At 41.7% G+C, this 23,145-nt stretch overlaps 1 protein-coding gene across 1 annotated transcript in view; it reads left to right on the top strand.

Moving 5' to 3' along the window:
• Positions 1–23,145, top strand: part of micu2 (mitochondrial calcium uptake 2) — a 572,589-nt gene that overhangs the window by 266,297 nt on the left and 283,147 nt on the right. The window contains exon 2 of the mRNA XM_068033641.1: positions 10,745–10,901. Coding sequence (XP_067889742.1) covers positions 10,745–10,901 — 157 coding nt within the window. The remainder of the gene's footprint in view (positions 1–10,744; positions 10,902–23,145) is intronic.

Consider the following 23,145-nt stretch of genomic DNA (forward strand, 5'->3'; position numbering starts at 1 on the left):
TGAAGCACACCATAGCCATTCTATAGGCACACTTCTGCTTCTTCCACAGAGCAGGGGGAGCAAACTGGTCAGAGCACAATCCCAGAGATCTGAAACAAAAATAGGAGATTCTGGAAACTCTCAGCAGGTGAGCCATCATCTGTGGAGAGAACATAGGAGTTGACATTTCGGATGTGAACCATTTATCAAAACTCCTACAATCTGAGTCCTGAGGCACTTGACCCGGGGAGTGACTTCCATGAAACCTCAACTCTCCACCTTCAGAATCTACTGTGACTCCCTGGCAACCCTGTGATTTATGTCTCGCCTAATGACAAACCTTGATGGCAACAATTAGATCCCCCTGATGGATTTCTGTGGACTGGTGAATGAAGGAGACAGGGTGAATGATAATGAAGTCAGGGCTGAGGAGGAATGACACTGTCTACTTACAATTTCTTCTTCCTCCTGCTCCTTCTAGCCTCCTCCTCCTTCCCACCCCCTCTTTCTCCATCCTGTTTCTTTTCCACTTTGTGTGTGCCTATTCCAAAGGAAAGCAAAGAAAAATTGCTTAAAGATGTAGACTGTTTATTGGAAGTCAGGTGCGTTTTCATGAGGCCAGTTGCATTGCCTGTGCTGTTCTGGTGTACAAACCATGATAATGGCTGGCATCTGATGGGTTTGACAAAGCTGAAGGCTTCTGGGAGAATTGAATGTGAATGAAGAAACTGAGCTAGATGTGGAGCAGTATACCAAGCTTCTGCGCCACTGTGTTTATTCTGAGAGCCATCTCAGAATAAAAGCGTTCAATCTAGAGATGTGTAGGCATTTGTGGGAGCTGAAGAAAATGGCTCAGCTTTACTGATCTTTAGCTGGAGGAAGTTAATTTTGTTCAGATTTGGGTTCAAGCTTCGCCTCTGTACCTCACGGGCTACAAATGCTCTTCTGAATAATTATTGTGTCAATGTATTCTAAGTAATTATTTCTAATATATGGAGAGAAACAAATAAATAAAAAGGTAATTTTATGATTCCAAATTGAGGTAAAAGTTTTTTAGATCTCCACTGTGTTATCCAAGCCTTATTCTGCCCTTTTATTTTAATTTGGTATATAAGTCCTAGAATTTACCTAATTTTTGACGAAACCAAATTGTACAGTTGAACCTAATTGTGGCACATATGTTCATTGTTTCAGAATTACACAGTTTTTGGATCAAACTGGTATTCTTTACTGAGCTCACATTGATCATCCTTTGGTTTAAATGGATGATTCTTGAATTGACTTACTGCAAGAAAGCCAACTTCGCTGTGTTTATGTGCTAAAAGATTATTGTTAAACACAAACACATTCCCTGCTTCAATCAGTTGTTATCATGTATCTGTCAGGAGCTCATTATTTTAATGAGTCCTGTGGGACAAAAACAGTTGTGACTTCCCATAGCTCTGAATTGTTACTAACTGCTGTTTCATTTGAGATTGTATGTTGTGTAATGTTGAGTATTAAAGTGAAATGACCAACATGTGTTGTTCCTATACTCTACTTCTATTTTTTTCATTTGTTTTATGCCAACATTAGCAAAGATTAGGCAACTGTGTCTGATTTTTTTTTTTTGCGAGTCCGAGTAGTATGAAACTGAGAAGGAGTGGAGTTTGGTTATTGGAAATGGAATAACAGAAACAAAACAGGAAACCTATGGAGAGACACTGATGGTAAAGGACACAGTAAATTAAACAAATTTACAGAAAGTAGAGGAAAAACGAAGAGCCATTGGGAAGGATTGATGAATAGAATTTTTAAACAGATGAATTGGGCATAAATGTAATATGCAAGTGATAAGAATCTCTTTAATAGCAAGTAAAGTATACTGAAACTGCACTCTCATTCTCTGTCTTGGTGTCTGCAGCACTTTGATTGTGTTTTTACCGAACCATGTGGCCAGTTCTTGATCTTGTCTTTGTAACTGCAGACGCCAGGTACTTCTCTAGCAGGAGTGAGGGATGGAAACATCATTGAGTCAGTAACCCCAGCTGCGCCTTGTGCATATTCCAGTTGCAATAGCCTAGCAAAAGTCAATGTACAGGTCTCCAATTAACTGTTTTGTCCAGTGAAGTGATTCAAATAAAAGTCACAAAAATAAGAAATAAATCATCCAGTTGTTACTAGCTTAACCCGAAGTAACCTGAGAAGCTGTCTAGATATGGTATGGCACCAACTTCAGAATATTTTTTCAAAAATTGACCCACAAAACTGTTTCTTGGAGCCAAGTGCTCCCAGGCAAAATTCATTTTGAGGCATTTGAAAGATAAAGCTTGCAAAAGCCCAAAGCCCATGTATCACAATTTTGAATATGCACTATAAAGTGTGCAACCTAAAATATTTTTATTTCTGACCACTAATATTTTACACAATTATCATTTTAATTGGCATCAGTTTTGCAACTGTCAACCTGCCAGGAGCTACTTTCTAATTGTCAAATCAACTATTGGTAAATATTCACAAGTTTTCAAATGACTTCTGTTTATGTCAGATATTTTTTTCTTTCTTTCATCATAGCTTTCAAAATTAGTTCTGGAGGTGCTGGGGGTGTCAAGGGTAAATACTACACCTTCAACTTATTTCTCTTCCCTCTTTAGATGCCCTTCAATCACCCATTTCCAAACAGGCCAGAGTCTTGGTCCTCAACCTGAGCCAATGGCCAACTAACAGCTGCTCAAAGGTTCAAAGAATAATAGCTTTACCTAACAGCACTGTGGGAGTGTCTTCACCACAACGACTGCAGCGGTTCAAGAAGTCAGCTCACCACCACCTTTCAAAGGCAATTAGGGATAAGCAATAAATGCTGGCCTTCGCAGCGGTGCCTACATCCCGTAAATGATTTTAAAAAACTTGTGGGCACAAACCTACATCCTGCTTCTCTGTGGCACAGCACTTCAGTCCAATTCATTTGTCTTCCTGGGTGATGAACTGTAGATGCCAACTCAGAAACAATATTAACTGCATTCCTAAATTGGTGGCTACATTAGGACAGGTCCTCCTGCTGGTATAGGTCTTTAACTATGTGAAGACTTCAATGGCATTTCTACACCAAAATCTATACAATCTGATTTAACTACTTAAAACAAAGTTTTCCTAATGGTCTGTAATTTTTCCTAATTCTGCTTTATAGCTATCATTAGAAACTAACAAAATATGCTCAATGGAAAGAAATATGCTCATGTTTCCACAAGTGAAAAGATTTGGTGGTGCTCTGATGGATGTGCTTGGGAGTAGTTACAAATTGTACTGTTTTTACTCTTGCACTAATCAGAACGTGTCCTGTACTAGTTTCTGCTAAAGTCTGGAAATGGGACTATAGATCTACTTCAAGTACTCACTGTAAGCATACGAGAAACAATAACGCAACTAAAATGAGATTCGCTAGCTTAGAAATAATATCAGCTCTTGTAATATACAGTAAGTGGCTTCTTGCCAGAAAGCAACTTAACATATATGCATAGTCTCACATGCTGATTAAATGAAGACAGTTAACATTTTTCATGTGTCCAAGAACAAACTGAAAAAGTGGTACATACAAACACAACGTTAACAGATGGCGCATTCTTCAATGCAGGAGAAATGCTCAATTTGATCATATTACATTAAATTTGTATTTTCCGAGGTTGAAAATATTGTTGGTGGTCGAAAGTTGAAATAAATTGATCATGGCTTGCAGATGTCACGTACTGGTGTAATGAACATCTAATGGTAATCTATATTTATCTCAAGAATCCCACAAAAATCTATCCTTGAACCCTCCTGTTTCTCTTCTCTATGAATATAAGAAAGAGGAGCATACCTAGTAGACCATACGTTCTCTCCAACCCCTTATACTGAGACTGTTCTCCTGTGTTTTGGGAAACAATTTCTCATTGTCTACCCTGTCAAGCCCCTTCAGAATCTTGTATGTTTCATTGACATCGCCTCTCATTCTTCTAAACTCCAGATAGTATGGGCCCAGTTTAATCAACCACACATTATAGGACAACCCTGTCATCCCAGGAACAAAACAAGTGAACATTGCTGTACTGTCTCCAATGCAAGTATATCCTTCCTTAGGTATGGAGACCAAAAATGCCCACAGTACTCCGTTTTCTCTATCCCTCTTTTCTTGAATTGCAGTGTTACATTTGCTAACTTCCTAATTGATGGGAATGTTCCAAATCTAGGAAATTTTGGAAAATCATAAGTGCATCCACTGTCTCCGCATATTCCTCTTTTAGAGCCGTTCAGGTCCTGGGGATTTGTTGGCTTTTAATTCTTTAAGTTTCTCGAATACTTTTTCTCTGCTGATATTAATTACATTAAGTTCCTCACTCCAGTTAGCCCCTTGGCTACTCTCTATTGCGGTTATGTAATTGGTGTCTTTGTGGTAGATCCAAATTATTTGATCAATATCTTTGCCACGTCCTTATGATAATTTCTCCTTTTTCTGCCTCTAAGGGGCCAACGTTTACTTTAGCTGCTCCTTGACAACATCATTAGAAGACATGATATCAGGTTCCACATGTATGCTGCTGACATCTATTGCTATCTCACCACCATTTATCTTGACTCCTCTATAGCCTCTGTTTAGTCAGATTGCTTACCTAACATATGGTTGTGTATGAATCACAATTTCCTACAGTTAAACGTTGGGAAGACCAAATCCATTGTCTTCAGCCCCTGCCATGAGCTCCATTCCTTCAACAGGGTTTCCATCCTCCTCCCTGGCCACTGTGTTAGGCTGAACCAGACTGTTCAAAACCTCAACATCCTGAGCTGAGCCTCTGCTTCCTATCCTGTCCATCACAAACGCTGCTTACTTCCAGCCATTCCTGCCCCTGCCTCAGCTCATCTGCTGAAACCCTCAACCATGATTTATTATCTCCAAACTTGACTCTTCCAATGCTGTCTTGGTTGACCTCCCATCTTTCACCCTGCATAAATTTGAGCTCATCCAAAACTCTTCGACCAGTATCCTAACCCACTCCAAGTCCTAATCATATCACCCCTTTGCTCGCTGTCCTAGATTGGCTCCTGGTCCATCAGCACTTCGATTTTAAAATTCGCGTCCTTGTGCTAAAATCCTAACATGACCTAACCCCTCCCTATTTGTGACTTTTTAAGCCCTCCAAGAACTCTGCATTCTCCAACTCTGGGTGTTGTGCATCCCCCATTTCTAATGCCCATAGACAGTTGTGCCTTCAGCATCAAGGCCCTGAGCTCTAGAATTCTCTGCCTAAACCTCTCCACCTCGGTCTTTCTTAAGACCCTCCTTTAAACCTATCTAAAATAATGCTGCAATTTTTTTCCCTTCAGATAACTATCCAATTCCCTTTTGAAAGCTGCGATGGAATCTGCCTCCACCACACTCTCAGGCTGTGCATTTCAGTTCCTAATCACTCACGATGTAAAAAGGCTTTTCCTCATGTCACCTCCGGTTCTTTTGCCAATCACCTTAAATCGGAGTCCTCTAGTTCTCAACCCTTCTGCCAATGGGAACAGTTTCTTCCTATCTACTCTGTCCAGACCCCTTGTGATTTTGAACACCTCTGTCAAGTCTCCTGTCAACATGCCCTTCCCTAAGGAGAACAACCCCAGCTTCTCCAAACTATTCACGTAACTGAAGTCTCTCATCCACAGAGCTATTCTCATAAACCTTTTCTGCACCCTCTCCAATGCCTTCACATCCTTCCCAAAAGTGTGGTGCCCAGAAGTGGACACAAGACTCCAGCTGAAATCGAACCAGTGTTTTACAGATTCACCATAACCTCCTTGTTTTTGTCCCCTGTTCCTCTATTTATAAAGCCCATGATCCCATATGCCTTATTAACTGCTTTCTCAACCTGCCTTGCCACCTTCAGCAATTTTTTTCACACATACCCCCAGGTCCCTCTGTTCCTACATTCCATTTAGAATTGTATCCTATAGTTTATATTGCCTTTCCTCATTCTTCCTACTGAAATGTATCACTTCGCACGTCTCTGGATTAAATATCATCTATCACGTGTCCACCAATTCCACAAACCTGTCTATGTACTCTTGAAGTCTGTCACTATCCTCCTCACAGTTCACAATACTTCCAAGTTTCGTGTCATCTGCAAATTTTGAAATTGTGCCCTGCCCACCCAGGTCTAGGTAATACATATATCAAGAAAAGTAGTGGTCCTAATACCAACTACTGGGGGTCCCCACTATATACTATCTTCCAGTCCGAAAACAACCTTTCACCACTACTCTCTGTTTTCTGTCATTCGGCCAAATGTGTATTCATGCTGCAACTGTCCTTTTTATTTCATGGGCTTCAATTTTACTGACAAGCCTGTTATGTGGCACTTTATCAAGTGCCTTTTGGAGGTCCATGTACACCACATCAAGTGCATTATCTTCATCAACCCTCCCTGTTCCTCATCAAAAAACTCTAAATCAAGTTAGCTAAAAATGATTTGTCCTTAACAAATCTGTGCTAGCTTTTCTTAAATAATACACACTTGTCCAATTGGTTGTTAATTTTCTCCCAGATTATCGTCTCTAAAGGTTTTCCCACTACCAAGGTTAAACTGACTGGCCTGTAGTTGCTGGGTTTATCCTTGCACCCTTTTTTAAACAAGAGTATATCATTTGCAATTCCCCAGTCCTCTTATTTAAGGAGGATTAAAAGATTTAAGATACTTAAAGGGATAGACAGGGTAGATGCAGGTAAGATGTTTCCCCTAGTTGGGGAGTATAGAACCAGGGGATACAATTTTAAAATAAGGGGGAAGCCACTTAGGACAGAGAGGAGGAGAAATTTTTCACTCCGGGGGTTGTGAATCTTTGGAATTCACTATCCCAGAGGGCTATGGAAGCTCAGTTGATGAGTATGTTTAAAGAAGAGATTGACAGATTTCTAAATACAAATGACGTAAGGGGATATGAGGATAGTGTGGGAAAAAGGCATTGTAGTGGATGATTAACCATATCATATTGAATGGGGGGGCTGGCTTGATGGGCTGAATGGCCTACTCCTGCTCCTATGTTCCTTCCTTTGTTTCTATTATGGCCAATACCTCCCCATTTTCCACCCTTGCTTCCCTTAGTATCCTTGGATGCATTCCATCCAGTTCTGGTGACATATCAACTTTAAGTACAGCCAGCCTTTTTTATACTTTCTCTTTGTCAATTTGTAGCCCATGCAGTGTCTCAACAGCCTTCCCTTTCACCACATCATTGGCAGCGTCCTCCTTGGTAAAGACAGATATAAAGTACTTCAGCCATGTCCTCTGCCTCCATGCGTAAATCCCCTTTTTAGTCCCTAATCGGTCCTACTCCTCCTTTTTACCACCATTTTTACTATGTATATGCCTATAGAAGACTTTTGGATACCCTTTTATGTTGGCTGTCAATCTCTTCTCATACTCTCTCTTTGCCTCTTGTATGTCTTTTTTCACTTCCCCTCTGTATTCGGCCTGGTTCTCAATTGTATTATCAACCTGATATCTGTAATATGGACCCTTTTTCTGCTTCAACTTACTCTCTATCTCTTTTGTCATCCAGGGAGCTCTGGCTTTGTTTGTCCTACCTTTCCCCCTCCTGGGAATGTACCTTGACTGTACCTGAACTATTTCCTCTTTAAAGGCAGCCCATTGTTCAATAACTGTTTTGCCTGCCAGTTTAGTTTAGTTTAGAGATACAGCACTGAAACAGGCCCTTCGGCCCACCAAGTCTGTGCCAACCATCAACCACCCATTTATACTAATCCTACACTAATCCCATATTCCTACCACATCCCCACCTGACCCTATATTTCCCTACCACGTACCTATTACTAAGGGCAATTGCTAATGGCCAATTTGCCTATCAACCTGCAAGTCTTTGGCATGTGGGAGGAAACCAGAGCACCCGGAGGAAACCCACGCAAACACAGGGAGAACTTGCAAACTCCACACAGACAGTATCCGGAATTGAACCCGGGTCACTGGAGCTGTGAGACTGCGGTGCTAACCACTGCGCCACTGTGCCGCCCTTAGTCTTAGATTTCAATTTACCTGGGCCAGATCTGTTCTCACCGCATTGAAATTGGCCCTCCCCAATTAATTATTTTTACTCTGGTTTTCTTCTTGTCATTTTCCATAACCAACCTAAACCATAATGATGCTATGATAATGGTCTGCTAAATGTTCCCCTACTGACACTTGATCCACTTGTCCTGCCTCATTCCCCAGAATCAGGTCCAGCAATGCCTCCTTCCTTGTTGGACTGGAAACATACTGATGTAGAAAATTCTCCTGAACACACTTTAGAAATGCTTACCCCTCTCTGCCTTTTGCACCATTATTATCCCAGTCTATATTAGGAGAAATAAAGTCCCGCATTATAACTACCTTATAGTTTTGGCACCTTTCTGTAATTCCCTTGCAAATTTGTTTCTCTATATCTTTCTTCACTAGTTGGCTGATAGATTACACTCAGTAGTGTAATGGTACTGCTGTTGTTTCTTAGCTCTAACCATATAGGTTCTGTATTTGACCCCTCTAGGACATCCTCTCGCTCCAACACTTTAATATTACTCTTAATCAATACTGCCACTTTTCTTTCTTCCTTTTCTCCCCTATTTCTCCTGAAGACCTTGTATCCAGTAATATTTAGCACCCAGTCCTGCCTTTTTTTGAGCCAGGTCTCTGTTATTGCCGCAACATCATATTCCCACATGGCTACCTGCACCTGCAGCTTGCCAACCTTATTGACAATACTCTGTGTGTTGACATACATGCACAGTTAAACCCAGTTTAGGCCTTATTGCATTCCCTCTTACTCTGACCCCACCTAATACCTTACTATTTCATACTCTCACAATTCTTTGTGCACCTTGTTTTCCCTCTCTAATGTTCCCTGCTGGTTCCCATCCCCCGACAAGTTAGTTTAAACCTTTCGTAAGGCACTAGCAAACCACTTGGCAAGGACATTGGTCTGGCTTTGTTCAGGTGCAACCTGTCTGGTCTGTACATCCCTCCCAGAACCGGTCCCAATGTCCCAGGAATTTGAAACCTTCCCTCCTACACCATCTCTCCAGCTACGCATTCATCTTCTCTATCCTCCTATTTTTATACTTACTAATGCATGGCGTAGGAAGTTATCCGGACATTACTACCTTTTGAGGTCCTGCTTGCTAGTTTCTTTCCTAGCTCCCTAAAATCTGCCTGCAGGACTTCATCCTTCTTTCTACCTGTTCTTGGTATCAAAATGGATCACGACTGCTGGCTGTTCACTCTCCCCCCTCAGATTGCTCTGCACCCACTCAGTGACATCCTTGACCCTGGACCGGTGAGGCAACATACTGTCCTGAATTCACGTCTGCAGCTGCAGCAAGGCCTATCTGATCCAGTAACTATAGAAACCCTATAAATATTGCTTTCCCAATCTTCCACCTACACCACTGTAAAACTGAGCCTGCAGTGGACTTGGCTCAGGCTGCACTCTCCAGAGGAACCATTACTCTCACCAGTACTCAGAACTGACTACTGGTTAGAGAGTGAGATGCACTCAGGGGATTCCTGCACTACTTGCCTGATCCTCCTTGACTGCCTGGCGGTCCCTGCCTGCATACCCTTATGCTGCGGGGTGACCACCTCCAGAAACATGCTATCCACCTAGCTCTCAGCCTTACGGATACATAGTTGAGACACTAGCTGCAGCCCAAGCTCTGAAACACAGAGCTTGAGCTCCTCCAGCTGATGACACCTCCTGCACATGTGGTTGTCCAGGATGCAAAAAGCGTCTTGGAGTTCCCACATGTTGAAGAATGTGCTCTGGGACTGAGAATCGCTGCCATGCCTGCATTTATTAGATGAACTCAAGTTAACAGAAATAAACCAAAGACTAGACTTAGAAAAATTCTCACCAGTCAGCACCCTCCCTATGCTGGCGATACTTTTTTTTTTAACCTTGCTCCCTGATACTGAAGCACACTCTGCTCTGTCTCCGAACTCCTTCAGCTACACACTCCTCACCTCGGGGTAAAGGCCTGCTACCCGACCCGAACCTGACAGGACCCGACGACATGTGTCGGGTTCGGGTGGGGTCGCACTTCCGGGTCCGGCATTCGGGCTCAGGTCGGGCTGGGTCGTACACGCTCTATCACAGGTAAGTGGCTCCACTGTTAATTTAATTTTTGGACTTGAAAGTTGGTTTTGTTAAAGTTATTTTAAGCTTGTGCAGATCAGCAACAAAGTGAAAAACGGAAGGTAAGTTAACTGATGGTCGGGTCAGGTCAAGCGCGGGAAAAAATGGAAGGACCCGGGCCGGGTTGGGCTCTGGTCGGATGTGGTTCTACCGGGCTCGGGTCGGGTTTTGTTTTGCAGACCCAAGCAGGCCTTTACCTCGGGGCTCTTTGAACAACCATTCACCTCCCAGCTGTCCTGTGACATCACTCCTTGAGTTTTTCTTTGCTGATTTGCTCTGCTAGTGTTCTTTGATAAAGGTTTTAGTAATCCATCCTAATATCATCATCTTTGGGTCAGTGTAAATTTTTGTCTGATTACACTGCTGTGAAGGGGATCGAGAGGCGGTGTGGAGAGCCAGTATGGACCCGATAGGCCAAAAGGCCTCCTTCTATGCCGTAAATGACTCGAGATTTAATTATGCATCGCCCCTTTATTAATTACTGCAATAAATAAAGTAGGAAAATGCAGATAAGCAAGTTTAGACTCCTGAATTTAATTAACGTTGATACAATTAGTTGTAAAACATTATGTCTTTATGTTTTAAGGTCCATGATTCGCTTAAAGAAGATGCTAAAGAAGAATATGGATATGCTGCAACTCGCAAACAGCGCTTCAAACAGTTTGCCTCAATTGAGTATGAGGGTGAAATATACATGACTCCTCGAGATTTCTTGTTCTCAGTCATTTTGGAAGATATGGACAGTAAGTTGAATATTTTGTGACCATTGCCAGTGCAATCTTGTGCATATTCCCTAAAAGTAGTAGGTTTTAGTTTTTTATGACAGCCAAATTTTTTCCAAAACAATTAATTCTGCAGGCCACATAAAGTTTAAAAATAAAAGCATAGGAAATTAAAAATGTGTGTTTAGCATATTTTTTTTTAATTAGACAGCATTCAAAATGAATGAACAAAAGCAAAGGTCTGAACCTTTTTGAAAGAACAAATGTTTTTCTATATTGCATGTGGTGTTTACAGTTCAGATTGTCAATAGATGTATAATTTTGCTTATCAGACTGACATTTTGTGAAATCTTAGATGGTTGAAAATTTGGCATATTTGTGATTGTTCCAAATGCAGAAACAATATTTTATTAAGATACCTTTGTACATTAGTTGCTGTGTTGTAGATTGACCTTAAGCAGGCAGGATTTATAAGTGGCAGTGTCTGCATATTCTGCATTTTTAGGCTTCACCCACAACACCTAGGACGAGATTTTACTGGCCTCCAGGAGGGGTAGGGTGCTTGTGGGGTGCAGTTGCCAATATTATGCCGGGGAGCCAGGCCATTTTACCAACTCAGGAACAGCAGTGGTTCGACCAGAGGCAGGAGGCCAATTAAAGGCCTAATTGAGGGCCATCTTCCCAGGATGCTGGCTTTTTGCTGGTGCGGAATGGCCTTCCGCCCGGCATGTGGAGGCCACCAGAGGCATGGAGGCGGCTTCCCGGGGGGCGGGGGTGAGGTGCCATCGCTTCTGGAGGCTCCATGGCCCCAGCAACAAAGGCTGCCTCTGCAGCCCCGACGCCACCGCTGGTGGATTTTCACCTCCAGTAGTCGGGCTTGCCTGCCTGACTCTGGCAGAGAAAACTTTTGTAACTCCCTTGTGTGGGTGCCTCAGAAAGGAGACATCCTCTTGTTCTCCTTGCAGCCTCAGCAGTGCCCATCTCTCTCGACGGCGCTGCCGAGGCTGCAATGCTGCCGGCTCTCTGATTGGGCCGACAGCGGGAAGAGACTGGCGGCCATCCTTAATTGGATGGCGGGCGACCACTGCCGGAAAGATTGCTGCCGCGGTCCCACATGCGCGGGCTTGGGACCCACATATTGTTCTGATGTGGGGACTTATCCTCAGTGAGAAAATCCTGGCCCTGAGTCAAAACAACCTCATGTAGACTTCACCCTTGTGACGAACCCAGTTGTCCTTTAAAAACAGCCTCTGTTTCGATTAGAAATTTTGAAGTTTGTACTTGTATCTGAACGTACAAGTATTTGAAGCTCTCTTGAACCGGATGTGAGATATTGAGTGAGTATCATACTGCTTTAAACCATCTCAAGTTGTTTGTAAAACTTATTTCAAAAATATCCAAATCTATTGTTTCATTTAAATGTTTCAGTAGTTAGGTTAAAATATGTCAGCTCTCAGATTATCCCGAAGTAATTTTAACCTAAAGTTAATTCGGTTGACAATCAACAAAAATGCTTGAGAATTTGATACTTCTTTAAAGGGGAGCATTACTTGGGACTTCTGGAGGGTGGCTAGGAGGCAAGTGGAAGAGAACAAAAATGTTGGGATAAAGAATTCTATCCACTTTCCATATTGTTTGAAGTTTTAAAAGATTCTCCTATCTTTAAGGAGAATTTCTTTTTGAGTTGCCAGTGGGTTGTTGGAAACCAGCGATGAAGCCACAAAAAGCCATTCTCTGACGGGGCACACCCAGCAAGTGGCTCACATTCCTGTCCCCGCCTGCTAAACCTAGAGAACCAAAACAATTTAAAAGTTCTATACCGACTACACAGTAAATGTCAAAGTAAATATACTCCTGCCTGAGTTGTCTTCAGAGCTTCCTGCAGGCAATTCATTTGTTTGATATGCTCAATTTTTTCCATGTTCTGTTCTTGTCTCCATTTTATTTTCTCTTCAAGGAGTTCTGACTAGAAAGGTGGGATGCAATAATGTAGTGGTTATGTTGCTGTACTAGTAATTCAGTGGCCTGAACTAATGATCCGGGGACATGAGTTCAAATCCCACCAGGGCAGTTGGGGAATTATAAATTCAGTTAACTAAATTAGGAATCAAAAGTTAGCATCAGTAATGGTTATCATGTAATCACTGGACTGCCGTAAAAGCCAATCTGGTTCACTAATGTTTTTTAGAGAAGGAACTCTGCCGTACTTACCCGGTCTGGTCGATATGTGACTCCAGACCACAGCAATGTGGTTGACACTTAACAGCCCTTCGAAATGGCTTAGCAAGTCACTGAGTTGTTAGGGATGGGCAATAAATGCTGGCCTTGCCAGCAATGCCCACATCCCATGAATGAATAAAACAAAATAAATATAGCAAATCTAGTCAGTAAAGTCAAATTGGTTTAAATGCACCAAGAATATTCTTCTTAACTGAATTTCTACTTCTAAATAATCCTAAGAGAGCATCGTTAATGTGCCTGTTTTAGCATCAAAATAAAGACAGTTATATAACTGAGGGAAAGCCTCATGACCTCCAGTTCACTGCTTTGCACAGCCTCAACAATGCAAAGGCTCTGTGCTAGGTCATCTCCCACATAACATAATGACTCAGTCAAAAGATACTGAAAGGAGCTACAAGGATTTTGGACATTATGTTTTCAAAAGCATCCAAAGTTGCAGATGATACAAAGATAAGTGGTATTGTAAGCAGTATAGATGGAAGTGTAAAATTACAAAAATATATTGATAGATTAAGTGATTGGGCAAAACTATGGCAATTAGATTTCAATGTTGGTATATGTGATACTTAAGACCTAAAAAGGATAGAACAGGGTATTTTCTAAATGGTGAGAAGCTAGAAACAATGGAGATCCAAAGAGACTTGGGGTCCAGCTACACAGATCATTAAAATGCCATAAACAGGCACAGAAAATAATCCAAAAGGCTAATAGAACGCTGGCCTTTATTTCTAGAGGAATAGAATAAAATGGGGTATATAAAGCCCTAGTTTGACCGGACCTGGAGTACTGTGAGCAGTTCCAAGCACCTTAAGAACGATGTATTGGCCTTGGATGGAGTGCAGCGTTGGTTTATTAAAATGATACTTGGACTTCAAGGGTTAAGCTATGAAGAGAGATTAAATAAACTAGGATACTAACCTGGATAACTTCCCATGGCACCTTCCCATGCAATTGCAGGAGGTGTAATACCTGCCCATTCACCACCTCTCTCGTCATAATCCAAGGCCCCAAACACTCCTTTTAGGTGAAGCAGCGATTTACTTGTAATTCTTTCAATTTAGTATACTGTATTTGCTGCTCACAATGTGGTCTCCTCTACATTGGGGAGACCAAATGCAGATTAGGTGACCGCTTTGTGGAACCCCTCCGCTCAGTCCGCAAGCATGACCCTGAGCTTCCAGTCGCTTGCCATTTCAACACCTTTGCTCCATGACCTTCTGGTCAGTTATTCTCTGTGACCTTCTCCTAGCAACACCTTCTCTTTGGTTATCTCTTGCCCCACCCCTGCTTTATTTGCTTAAAACCTATTAAAACCTAGCCTCTGCCAGTTCTGATGAAGGGTCGCTGACCTGAAACGTTAACTCTGCTTCTCTCTCCACAGATGCTGCTGAGTATTTCCAGCATTTCTTGTTTTTTAATCACAACCAATAGTAGTAATTTAATGACTTCTTGACCCTATTCCCACTCTACTGCTGACTAGCCAACTTTTCTTCCTAGGTCCCATGTTAAGCCATACTGTAAATGGTTCTCTTTCCACGGGTACAGTCCCCTGCCTCTCAAAACCACAGTTGTCACCTGCCCTCAAAAGAACTCCCTCGCATCCCCTTTCCTTGCAAATTGCCCCAACACTTCCAACTCTCCTTTCCACTCTGAAGTCCTTGAACGTATAGTTACCTCCCAAATTTCTGTTTTCCTTTTCCACAACTCAATGTTTGAATTTCTCCAGTCAGGTTTCCATCACTGCCAGAGTATTGAAGCAGTACTAATCAAAGTCACAAATGATATCCTCTGTGACTGTGACCCTCCCCTCTTTTCTGCAGTTTTTTTGTCATGGTTCACCATACTATCCTCCTCCAATGCTTTCTCTTCTCCAGCAGAATGGGACTGGTTCCACTCTTACCTATCCAATTGCAGCCACGGCATATACGTTAATAGCTTCTCTTCTCACTCCCACAGTATCCAGAGACCCCAGTGGATCTAATATTGCCACTTCCTCTTAGTCATGTGCATGTTGTCCCTTGGCAACATCATCCACAGACTTGGGGTTAGCTTCCATATGTATGCCGATGATACCTAGCTCCATCTCTCTGCCACTTGTCGTGACTCCTCCACTGTCTCTGTTGTTAGACTGCTGGTCTTTTATCAGCTGCAATTGCATCCAGTTAAACACCAGGAATACCGAAGCATCTATCTTCAGCCTCCATTGCAAACTCTGTAACCTTGCCACCAGCCACTGTCTCAGATTGCACCAGACTGTCAGCAATTTAACATTCTGATCCTCATTTTTAAGTCCCTTCATGGCCTTGCCCTTCCCTATCACTGTAGCCTCCTCCATTCCTCTGACTCCAGCCTCTTGTGCATCTCCCTTCCTTCACCCCATCATTGGAGGCTGTTCCTTTAGCTGCCTATGCTCCGCACTCTATAATTGCCTCCCTAAATGCTTCTGCCTTTCAACCTCCTGAGCCCCCTTAAAGCCACCTTTATTAGGCTGTTAAAAAAAAAATCTTCAATTTTGTTGCCTATGACTGTGTATGAAGTATAAACAAAAGAAGGAAACAGCTTTTATTATAATACTAATTGTAGCAAAAAACACTTGGATGCTGTGGTTCACAAAATGGTCATAGTTTACTTTGAGTAGTTACATTGCTAGTGTTTTAAGTAGAAACATTAGTGGATGTTGTTTCACTAACTTGGGTATTAGATTGGTGAGCATTATTTGGCTTGGTTGCTCTCTTAGTGATACATTTGAAACATGGTGCCCAGGGTAATTCTGGATTTGGTTTAAAAGATCTTTAGTTTGTAATCTTGCAAGTGCGGTCAGGTTTCTGATATTATTGCACCTGGTAAACAGCCATCTGTATCTTTTGGGTGAAAAATTTTTAATTTGAAAGAAAAATTCCCATTGTGTATTTCTTGGTTGAAAGTATTCCCATTATCCTCTAGCCAATAATGCTCCTCTTGGACTGGCTACTTCGACCTCTATTTGTGTATTATTAATCACAGTTTTAAAAAATAATTGCCAAAATTTAGCCAACAGCTGTGGCAGTAGACTTTTGAAAATAGTTAATTAACTAGCCTAGCTAATGAAACTTTTAACTGATATCATGTAACCATTTGTTTAACATAGAGATTCACCACAGCAGAACCAGAAAATTGCACGTTTCTCATGATGGCCAATTTTGTGTGATCTCGGTTCGTGCATCATGATACTTAAATAAACCCAAATAATACAGGAATAATGCTACTCAGATGTCAGAAATAACTTTGTTATTGTAATATTCTTGTACTACTAACATCATCAAACATTTATCCAAGTCTTAAATGTTGAATTCTTTTCTCTAAATCTTCTCTTTCTTGCTGCACAAGCTTGGTCCAGTGGAAGATTTCTATTTCGCACGCCAATTGTTCTTATAGTTTATTTAAGAGAGGCTGCCAATTAGTACTGGTAGTTAGCAATATTCGTGGGTTTCTAGAACCTTTGTTGAGAGTGCACAAACTTATTTCAATTACGACCTTCTCAGGCAGAGGGGGCACCAGTCCCTACCGCATTCAAAATCCTAAACTCCAGAAGCAAATCAATATTATTGTAATCTGTTATAGTAATGGTACCTTTATCCTTTTACTACTGGAATCTACTTTTGCCATTCCATCATTCCAGTGAATCTGTGCTGTAACTCTTTCAAGGCCAATATATCTTTCCTGAGGTTTGATGCCCAAAACTGAATGCAGTGCTTCAGATGGGGTATGACCAAGACTCGGTCTGAAGCATCACTTTCTCAATTTTGAATTCCAACCCCTTTAGGATAAAGGTCAACATTCCATCAGCCTTTTATGATTCCATTTTGTACCCACGTGTAAAGTTTTACTGATATAGAGGATTGGATAAGGGAAAAAAAGGAGGCTTATGGCAGATTCAAAGCGCTGAAAACAGCAGAGGCCTAGAGGAGTATAGAAAGTGTAGGGGGGGGTACTTAAAAAAGTAATTAGGAGGACGATGTAGGTGTAGAGATCAGGGAGGAGGATTGTGATAGTGCATAAATCACCAGGCCCAGATGAGATGTATCCCAGGCTGCTATGTGAGGCAAGGGAGGAGATAGCAGGGGCTCTGACACAAATTTTCAAATCCTCTCTGGCCACAGGAGAAGTACCTGAGGACTGGAGGACAGCGAATGTGGTACCATTATTCAAGAAGGGTAGCAGGGATAAATCAGATAATTACAGGCCAGTGAGTCTAACATCAGTGGTTGAGAAACTATTGGAAAAAATTCTGAGGGACAGGATTAATCTCCACTTGGAGAGGCAGGGATTAATCAGGGACAGTCAGCATGGCTTTATCAGGGGGAGATCGTGTCTTGCAAACTTGATTGAATTTTTCGAGGAGGTGACTGGATGTGTAGATGAGGGTAAGGCTGCTGATGTAGTCAACATGGACTTCAGTAAGGCTTTTGATAAGCTCCCGCATGGGAGATTGGTTAAGAAGGTAAGAGCCCATGGGATCCATGGCAATTTGACAAATTGGATCCAAAATTGGCTTCGTGGCAGGAGGCAGAGGGTGATAGTCAAGGGTTGTTTTTGCGAGTGGAAGCCTGTGACCAGTGGTATACCGCAGGGATTGGTGCTGGGATCCTTGCTGTTTGTAGTGTACGTTAATGATTTAGACGTGAAAATAGGAGGTGTGATCAGTAAGTTCGCAGATGACACGAAAATTGGTGGTGTTGTAAATAGTGAGGAGGAAAACCTTAGATTACAGGACGATATAGATGGGCTGGTAAGATGGACAGAGCAGTGGCAAATGGAATTTAATTCTGAGAAGTGTGAGGTGATGCATTTTGGGAGGACTAACAAGGCAAGGGAATATACAATGGATGGTAGGACCCTAGGAAATACCGAGTCAGAGGGACCTTGGTGTACTTGTCCATAGCTCACTGAAGGCAGCAGCAAGGTAGATAAGGTGGTTAGGAAGGCATATGGAATACTTGCCTTTATATCCGAAGCATAGAATATAAGAGCAGGGAGGTTATGATGGAGCTGTATAAAACGCTAGTTAGGCCACAGCTGGAGTACTGTTACAGTTTTGGTCACCACACTATAGGAAGGATGTGATTGCACTGGAGAGGGTGCAGAGGTGATTCACCAGGATGTTGCCTGGGCTGGAGTATTTCAGCTATGAAGAGAGACTGGATAGGCTAAGGTTGTGTTCCTTGGAGCAGAGAAGGCTGAGGGGCGACCTGATTGAGGGATACAAAATTATGAGGGGCATTGATAGGATGAAACTTTTTTCCCTTAGTGGAGGGATCAATAACCAGGGGGCATAGATTGAAGGTAAGGGGCAGGAAGTTTAGAGGGGATTTGAGGGGAAAAAAAATTCACCCAGAGGGTGGTTGGAATCTGGAACACACTGCCTGAAGGGGTGGTAGAGGCCGAAACCCGCACAACATTTAAGAAGTATTTAGATGAGTACTTGAAACGTCTTAGCATATAAGGCTACGGGCCAAGTGCTGGAAAATGGGATTCGAATAGATAGGTGCTTGATGGCCAGCACAGACACAATGGGCCGAAAGACCTGTTTCTGTGCTGTATAACTCTATGACATGGTCACTCGAAACCCTTTGTAAGGGTCCTTTGTGCTAAGAAATGGATCAGTCTGAAGGTGGTTCCTATTGATTAAGATCCACAGTGGAAGGGACATTGATGCAGTGGATGCCCAGAGCTAAGCCACATTATTGGGGCATGGTAGAGAGATTTATTTTTCATTTAATACATATTATACTTGATTTGGGGTCATTAAGCTTTGGTACTTAGTAGTACAAAAATGGAAAATTATTTCCCATCATTAACACTTTTCACCTCAATGTTATTGCAGCATTTAATGATGTGCGAAGCATTACATTTTCAAATGCTTACTTCAGAATTGTAAATATTGAGGAAAGGCTAAGAAACTGTGTGTGCTCTCATTGGAAAACTGGGCACTTAAAGATAAGTTTTTGAAATGTTTTATTTTCTTATAAATTTTTCACACTGAGAATGGATTTGAAAACTAGGGGATATATTTTAGAAATTAGAAAGCTGGAAATCTTTAGGGAATTTAGACAGAACTATTTCACACAAGTAATAATACATATGGGATTAGTTACCAGGAAAGGTCAATGAAGCAAATAATAAATCGAGAAGCAACCAGATTGAGGGCTATGGTGAGAACACTGGAAGAAATTGTCAAGATAACAAAAATAAATGGCATTTTGAGCCAAATGGTTTTTCTTGCTAATATTTCCAATGTCCCTGCCAACGTTCCTTCTCATTTTTTTTTGGAGTGTATGGTTGATTTATTTAAGTGCACGGCCCCTTTAAATTTTTTTGTGTAGCCACGAACAGGCGGTAACTTAAAAGGGATGACTACTGCGTGAGAACTTTTGGGTTGCTGCATGGCCATGCAATTTACAGGGAGCATTAGTCCCTGACTTGTTTTTGCCAAATGACGGTGTTGCATTTTGGCCATTTTTTGCCCCACAGAATGTATTTGGTTTGAATTAGTTTCACTGTTGTGAGGGATTTGAGACTATATGTAGTTAAGATGCCAAGGGTCTAGCGTTGTTCTTTTCTCATAGACTGTAATTAATGTACGGTTCATAAGATCATCTGAGTAATTGATGAGCACCTCGCATTTTTTGGGGGGGCGGGAGGGGAATCACTGGTCCCAGGCACTCAGGAGGCCTAGCAGGTGTTTCCTTTCTGGATGTAAGTAATGAGAAATAAAACATGAGCACAGGCAGTCAAGGAGAATCTTTTTGAACCAGAATATCAGGCAGGAGAAGGTTGAAGTTCAGGAGGGAATATGAAGAAATTATCTTGTGAAAGTCAAATAAAATGGTCTAGTAACATGGGCAATCATGGTGTCTTCTTTATTTTGTGTTGTTACGTGAAGATAACTTGTACCTTTTAAATTAAGTGAGTTTGATCATAATTGCTCTTGTGTATATTCATCTCACTGTGAAATAAAGTAGCTTATCAATTCCTACCAGGCAAGCCTTGCCTGCTCTGGCTATCTTCAGAGAGATTGAAGTAGTACACATGCGGAATACATTAATATGCAGTTCAAGTTGCAAGAGGCCACTATTACTATGTCTTGAGTCATACTATAACTAAGGCATACAAAGCGACGAAAACTAGTGGTAGGCCTGAGGATTGGGAATTCTTTAGGAACCAGCAGCAGATGACTAAAAAGCTAATAAAGAGGGAGAAAATTGATTATGAAAGTAAATTGGCAAGAAAAATAAAAACAGACAGCAAGAGCTTCTATGGGTATATAAAAAGGAGAGTAGCTAAAGTGAGTGTGGGACCCTTGGAGGATGCGACTGGAGAATTGATAGTGGGGAACAGGGAAATGGCAGATAATTTAAACCAATATTTTGCGTCGGTCTTCACGGTGGAGGGCACTTTAAACATCCCATAGATATCAGATAAGCAAGGAGCTAATGGGAGGAAGGATCTTGTAACAGTCTCTATCACGAGGGACAAAATATTTGACAAACTAATGGTCTCAAGGCAGACAAGTCGCCAGGACCTGGTTGCCTGCATCCAAGGGTTTTAAAGGAAGTGGCTGCAGAGATAGTGGAGGCATTGGTTGAAATATTCCAGAACTCACTGGATTCCAGGAGGGTCCCAGCAGATTGGTAAACTGCTAATGTGATGCCCCTGTTCAAGAAGGGAGGGCGACAAAAAGCAGGCAACTATAGACCAGTCAACCTAACATCGGTCGTTGGGAAAATCCTAGAGTCCATTATTAAGGAAGAAATAGCAGGACCTTTAGAAAAGCTTAACGCAATCAAAAAGAGTCAACATGGTTTTGTGAAAGTTTTGAGGATATAACGAGCAGAGTTGATAAAGGGGAACCAGTAGATGTAGTGTATTTAGATTTCCAGCAGGCATTCGATAAAGTGCCACTTAAAAGATTATTGCACAAGATAGGAGCTCACGGTATTGGGGGTAATGTATTAGCATGGATTGAGGATTGGTTAACTCACAGAAGATAGAGTCGGGATTAATGGGTCTTTTTCAGGTTGGAAAGACGTAACTAATGGAGTGCCACAAGGATCAGTCATAGGGCCTCAATTATTTACTAACTATATTAATGACTTGGAGGAGGGCACAGAGTGTAATATATCTAAATTTGCTGATGATACAAAAATAGGTGGGAGGGCATGTCGTAATGAGGACATAAGGAATCTGCAAGGGGATATAGATAGGTTGAGTGAGTGGGTAAAAACTTGGAAGATGGAGTTTAATATAGAAAAGTGTGAGGTCATGCACTTTGGTCGGAAGAATCAAAAGACAGACTATTATTTAAATGGAGAGAGACCATCAGAGGAATCTGGGTGTTCTTGTGCATGAAACACAAAAAGTTAGCATGCAGGTGCAGCAAGTAATTAAGGCAACATAATAATAAAAGCAAAATACTGCGGATGCTGGAAATCTGAAACAAAAACAAGAAATGCTGGATTCACTCAGCAGGTCTGGCAGCATCTGTGGAAAGAGAAGCAGAGTTAACGTTTCGGGTCAGTGACCCTTCTTCGGAACTCGGAAGTAATTAAGGCAAATGGAATTTTGGCCTTTATTGCTAGGGGGTTGGAATTTAAAAATAGGGAAGTCTTGTTACAACTGTACAGGGTGTTGGTGAGGTCGCACCTGGAGTACTGTGTACAGTTTTGGTGCCGTATTTAAGAAAGGATATACTGGCACTGGAGGCAGTTCAAAAGAGATTCATTAGGCTGATTCCTGGGATGAAAGGGTTGACTTATCAAGAACGGCTAAACAGGTTAGGCCTTTATTCATTAGAGTTTAGAAGAGTGAGGGGTGATCTTATTGAAACATTCTAGATTCTGAGGGGGCTTGACAAGGTAGATGTTGAAAAGATGTTTCCACTATTGGGGGAATCTCGAACTAGGGGACATAGTTACAGAATAAGGGGACACTCATTTAAAACTGAGATGGGAAGGAATTTCTTCTCTGAGGGTAGTGAATGTCTGGAATTCTCTACCCCAAAGAGTTGTGGAGGCTAGATCACTGAAAGTGTTTAACTAGGAGGTGGATAGATTTTTGAAATATTAGGGAGTTGAGGGCTATGAGGAGCTGGCACAAAAGAGGAGTTGAGGCCTGGGACAGATTAACCATGATCTTATTGAATGGCGGGGCAGGCTTGAAGGGCCAAATGGCTTACTCCTCCTATTTCTTATGTTCTTATATAAGTAGATACAGGGTGGTATAAATCAACTCCCATAAAAGTAAGACAGTTGAACTGCTTACAAAGTGACTGATGCCACTGAAATGTGTCAAGTAAACACAATATGCCAAATGAGGGATTATTAATTCATCGGTTGGAAACTTACATTAAACTTATAATGGAAAAAAAATCCTTCAGTTAACTTTTTAAAAAACTAGCATCAAGAGGGCCACACCAATTTGTATCTGAAACACCTCTTCTCATTCCAAAGACCCACCCGGAGACAGATGTCTGGGCAGTATGGACCCAGAACAAATGTTTGCTCTAAGTGTTTGAATTACCTAAGAATGCTTCATTAGCACGGCTTGACTATTGTTCTAAGGGAAATCTATGTGCTTCTCTGTGATTCAGTTATCTGTCCTGTATTCATTTGGGAGCACTCTTTACAGACCTAATGCAGTCATTAAACTTCTTTTGACTGTAAAGTGGGTCTTTGGTGTTATGGAGGCCCCATTCACAACTGCCTCCTTCCACATACTCCATGCTGCTGTATGTCATGGCTGCTTCCCCGATCCGCCAACTATTGCATGCCAACTTTCTCTAAGTTAGACCAGAATTACATCTACATCAGCCTCTCGAAATTTAGATGTTTACCATATTCCTTCTGCATACATTTTATTTCCTCTTCTAAGAGGCTGTTCAATCCTTCAGCTGCACTGAGGCCATTAAATACAGAGATTACACCCTTAATTCATCTCCTTCCCAGATTTTCTGGGCTTCCCTGGAATATCTGGTCTACTGTTGGCA

This window comes from Heterodontus francisci, chromosome 6 (assembly GCF_036365525.1).
Source record: "Heterodontus francisci isolate sHetFra1 chromosome 6, sHetFra1.hap1, whole genome shotgun sequence".
Classification (NCBI taxonomy): Eukaryota; Metazoa; Chordata; class Chondrichthyes; order Heterodontiformes; family Heterodontidae; genus Heterodontus; species Heterodontus francisci.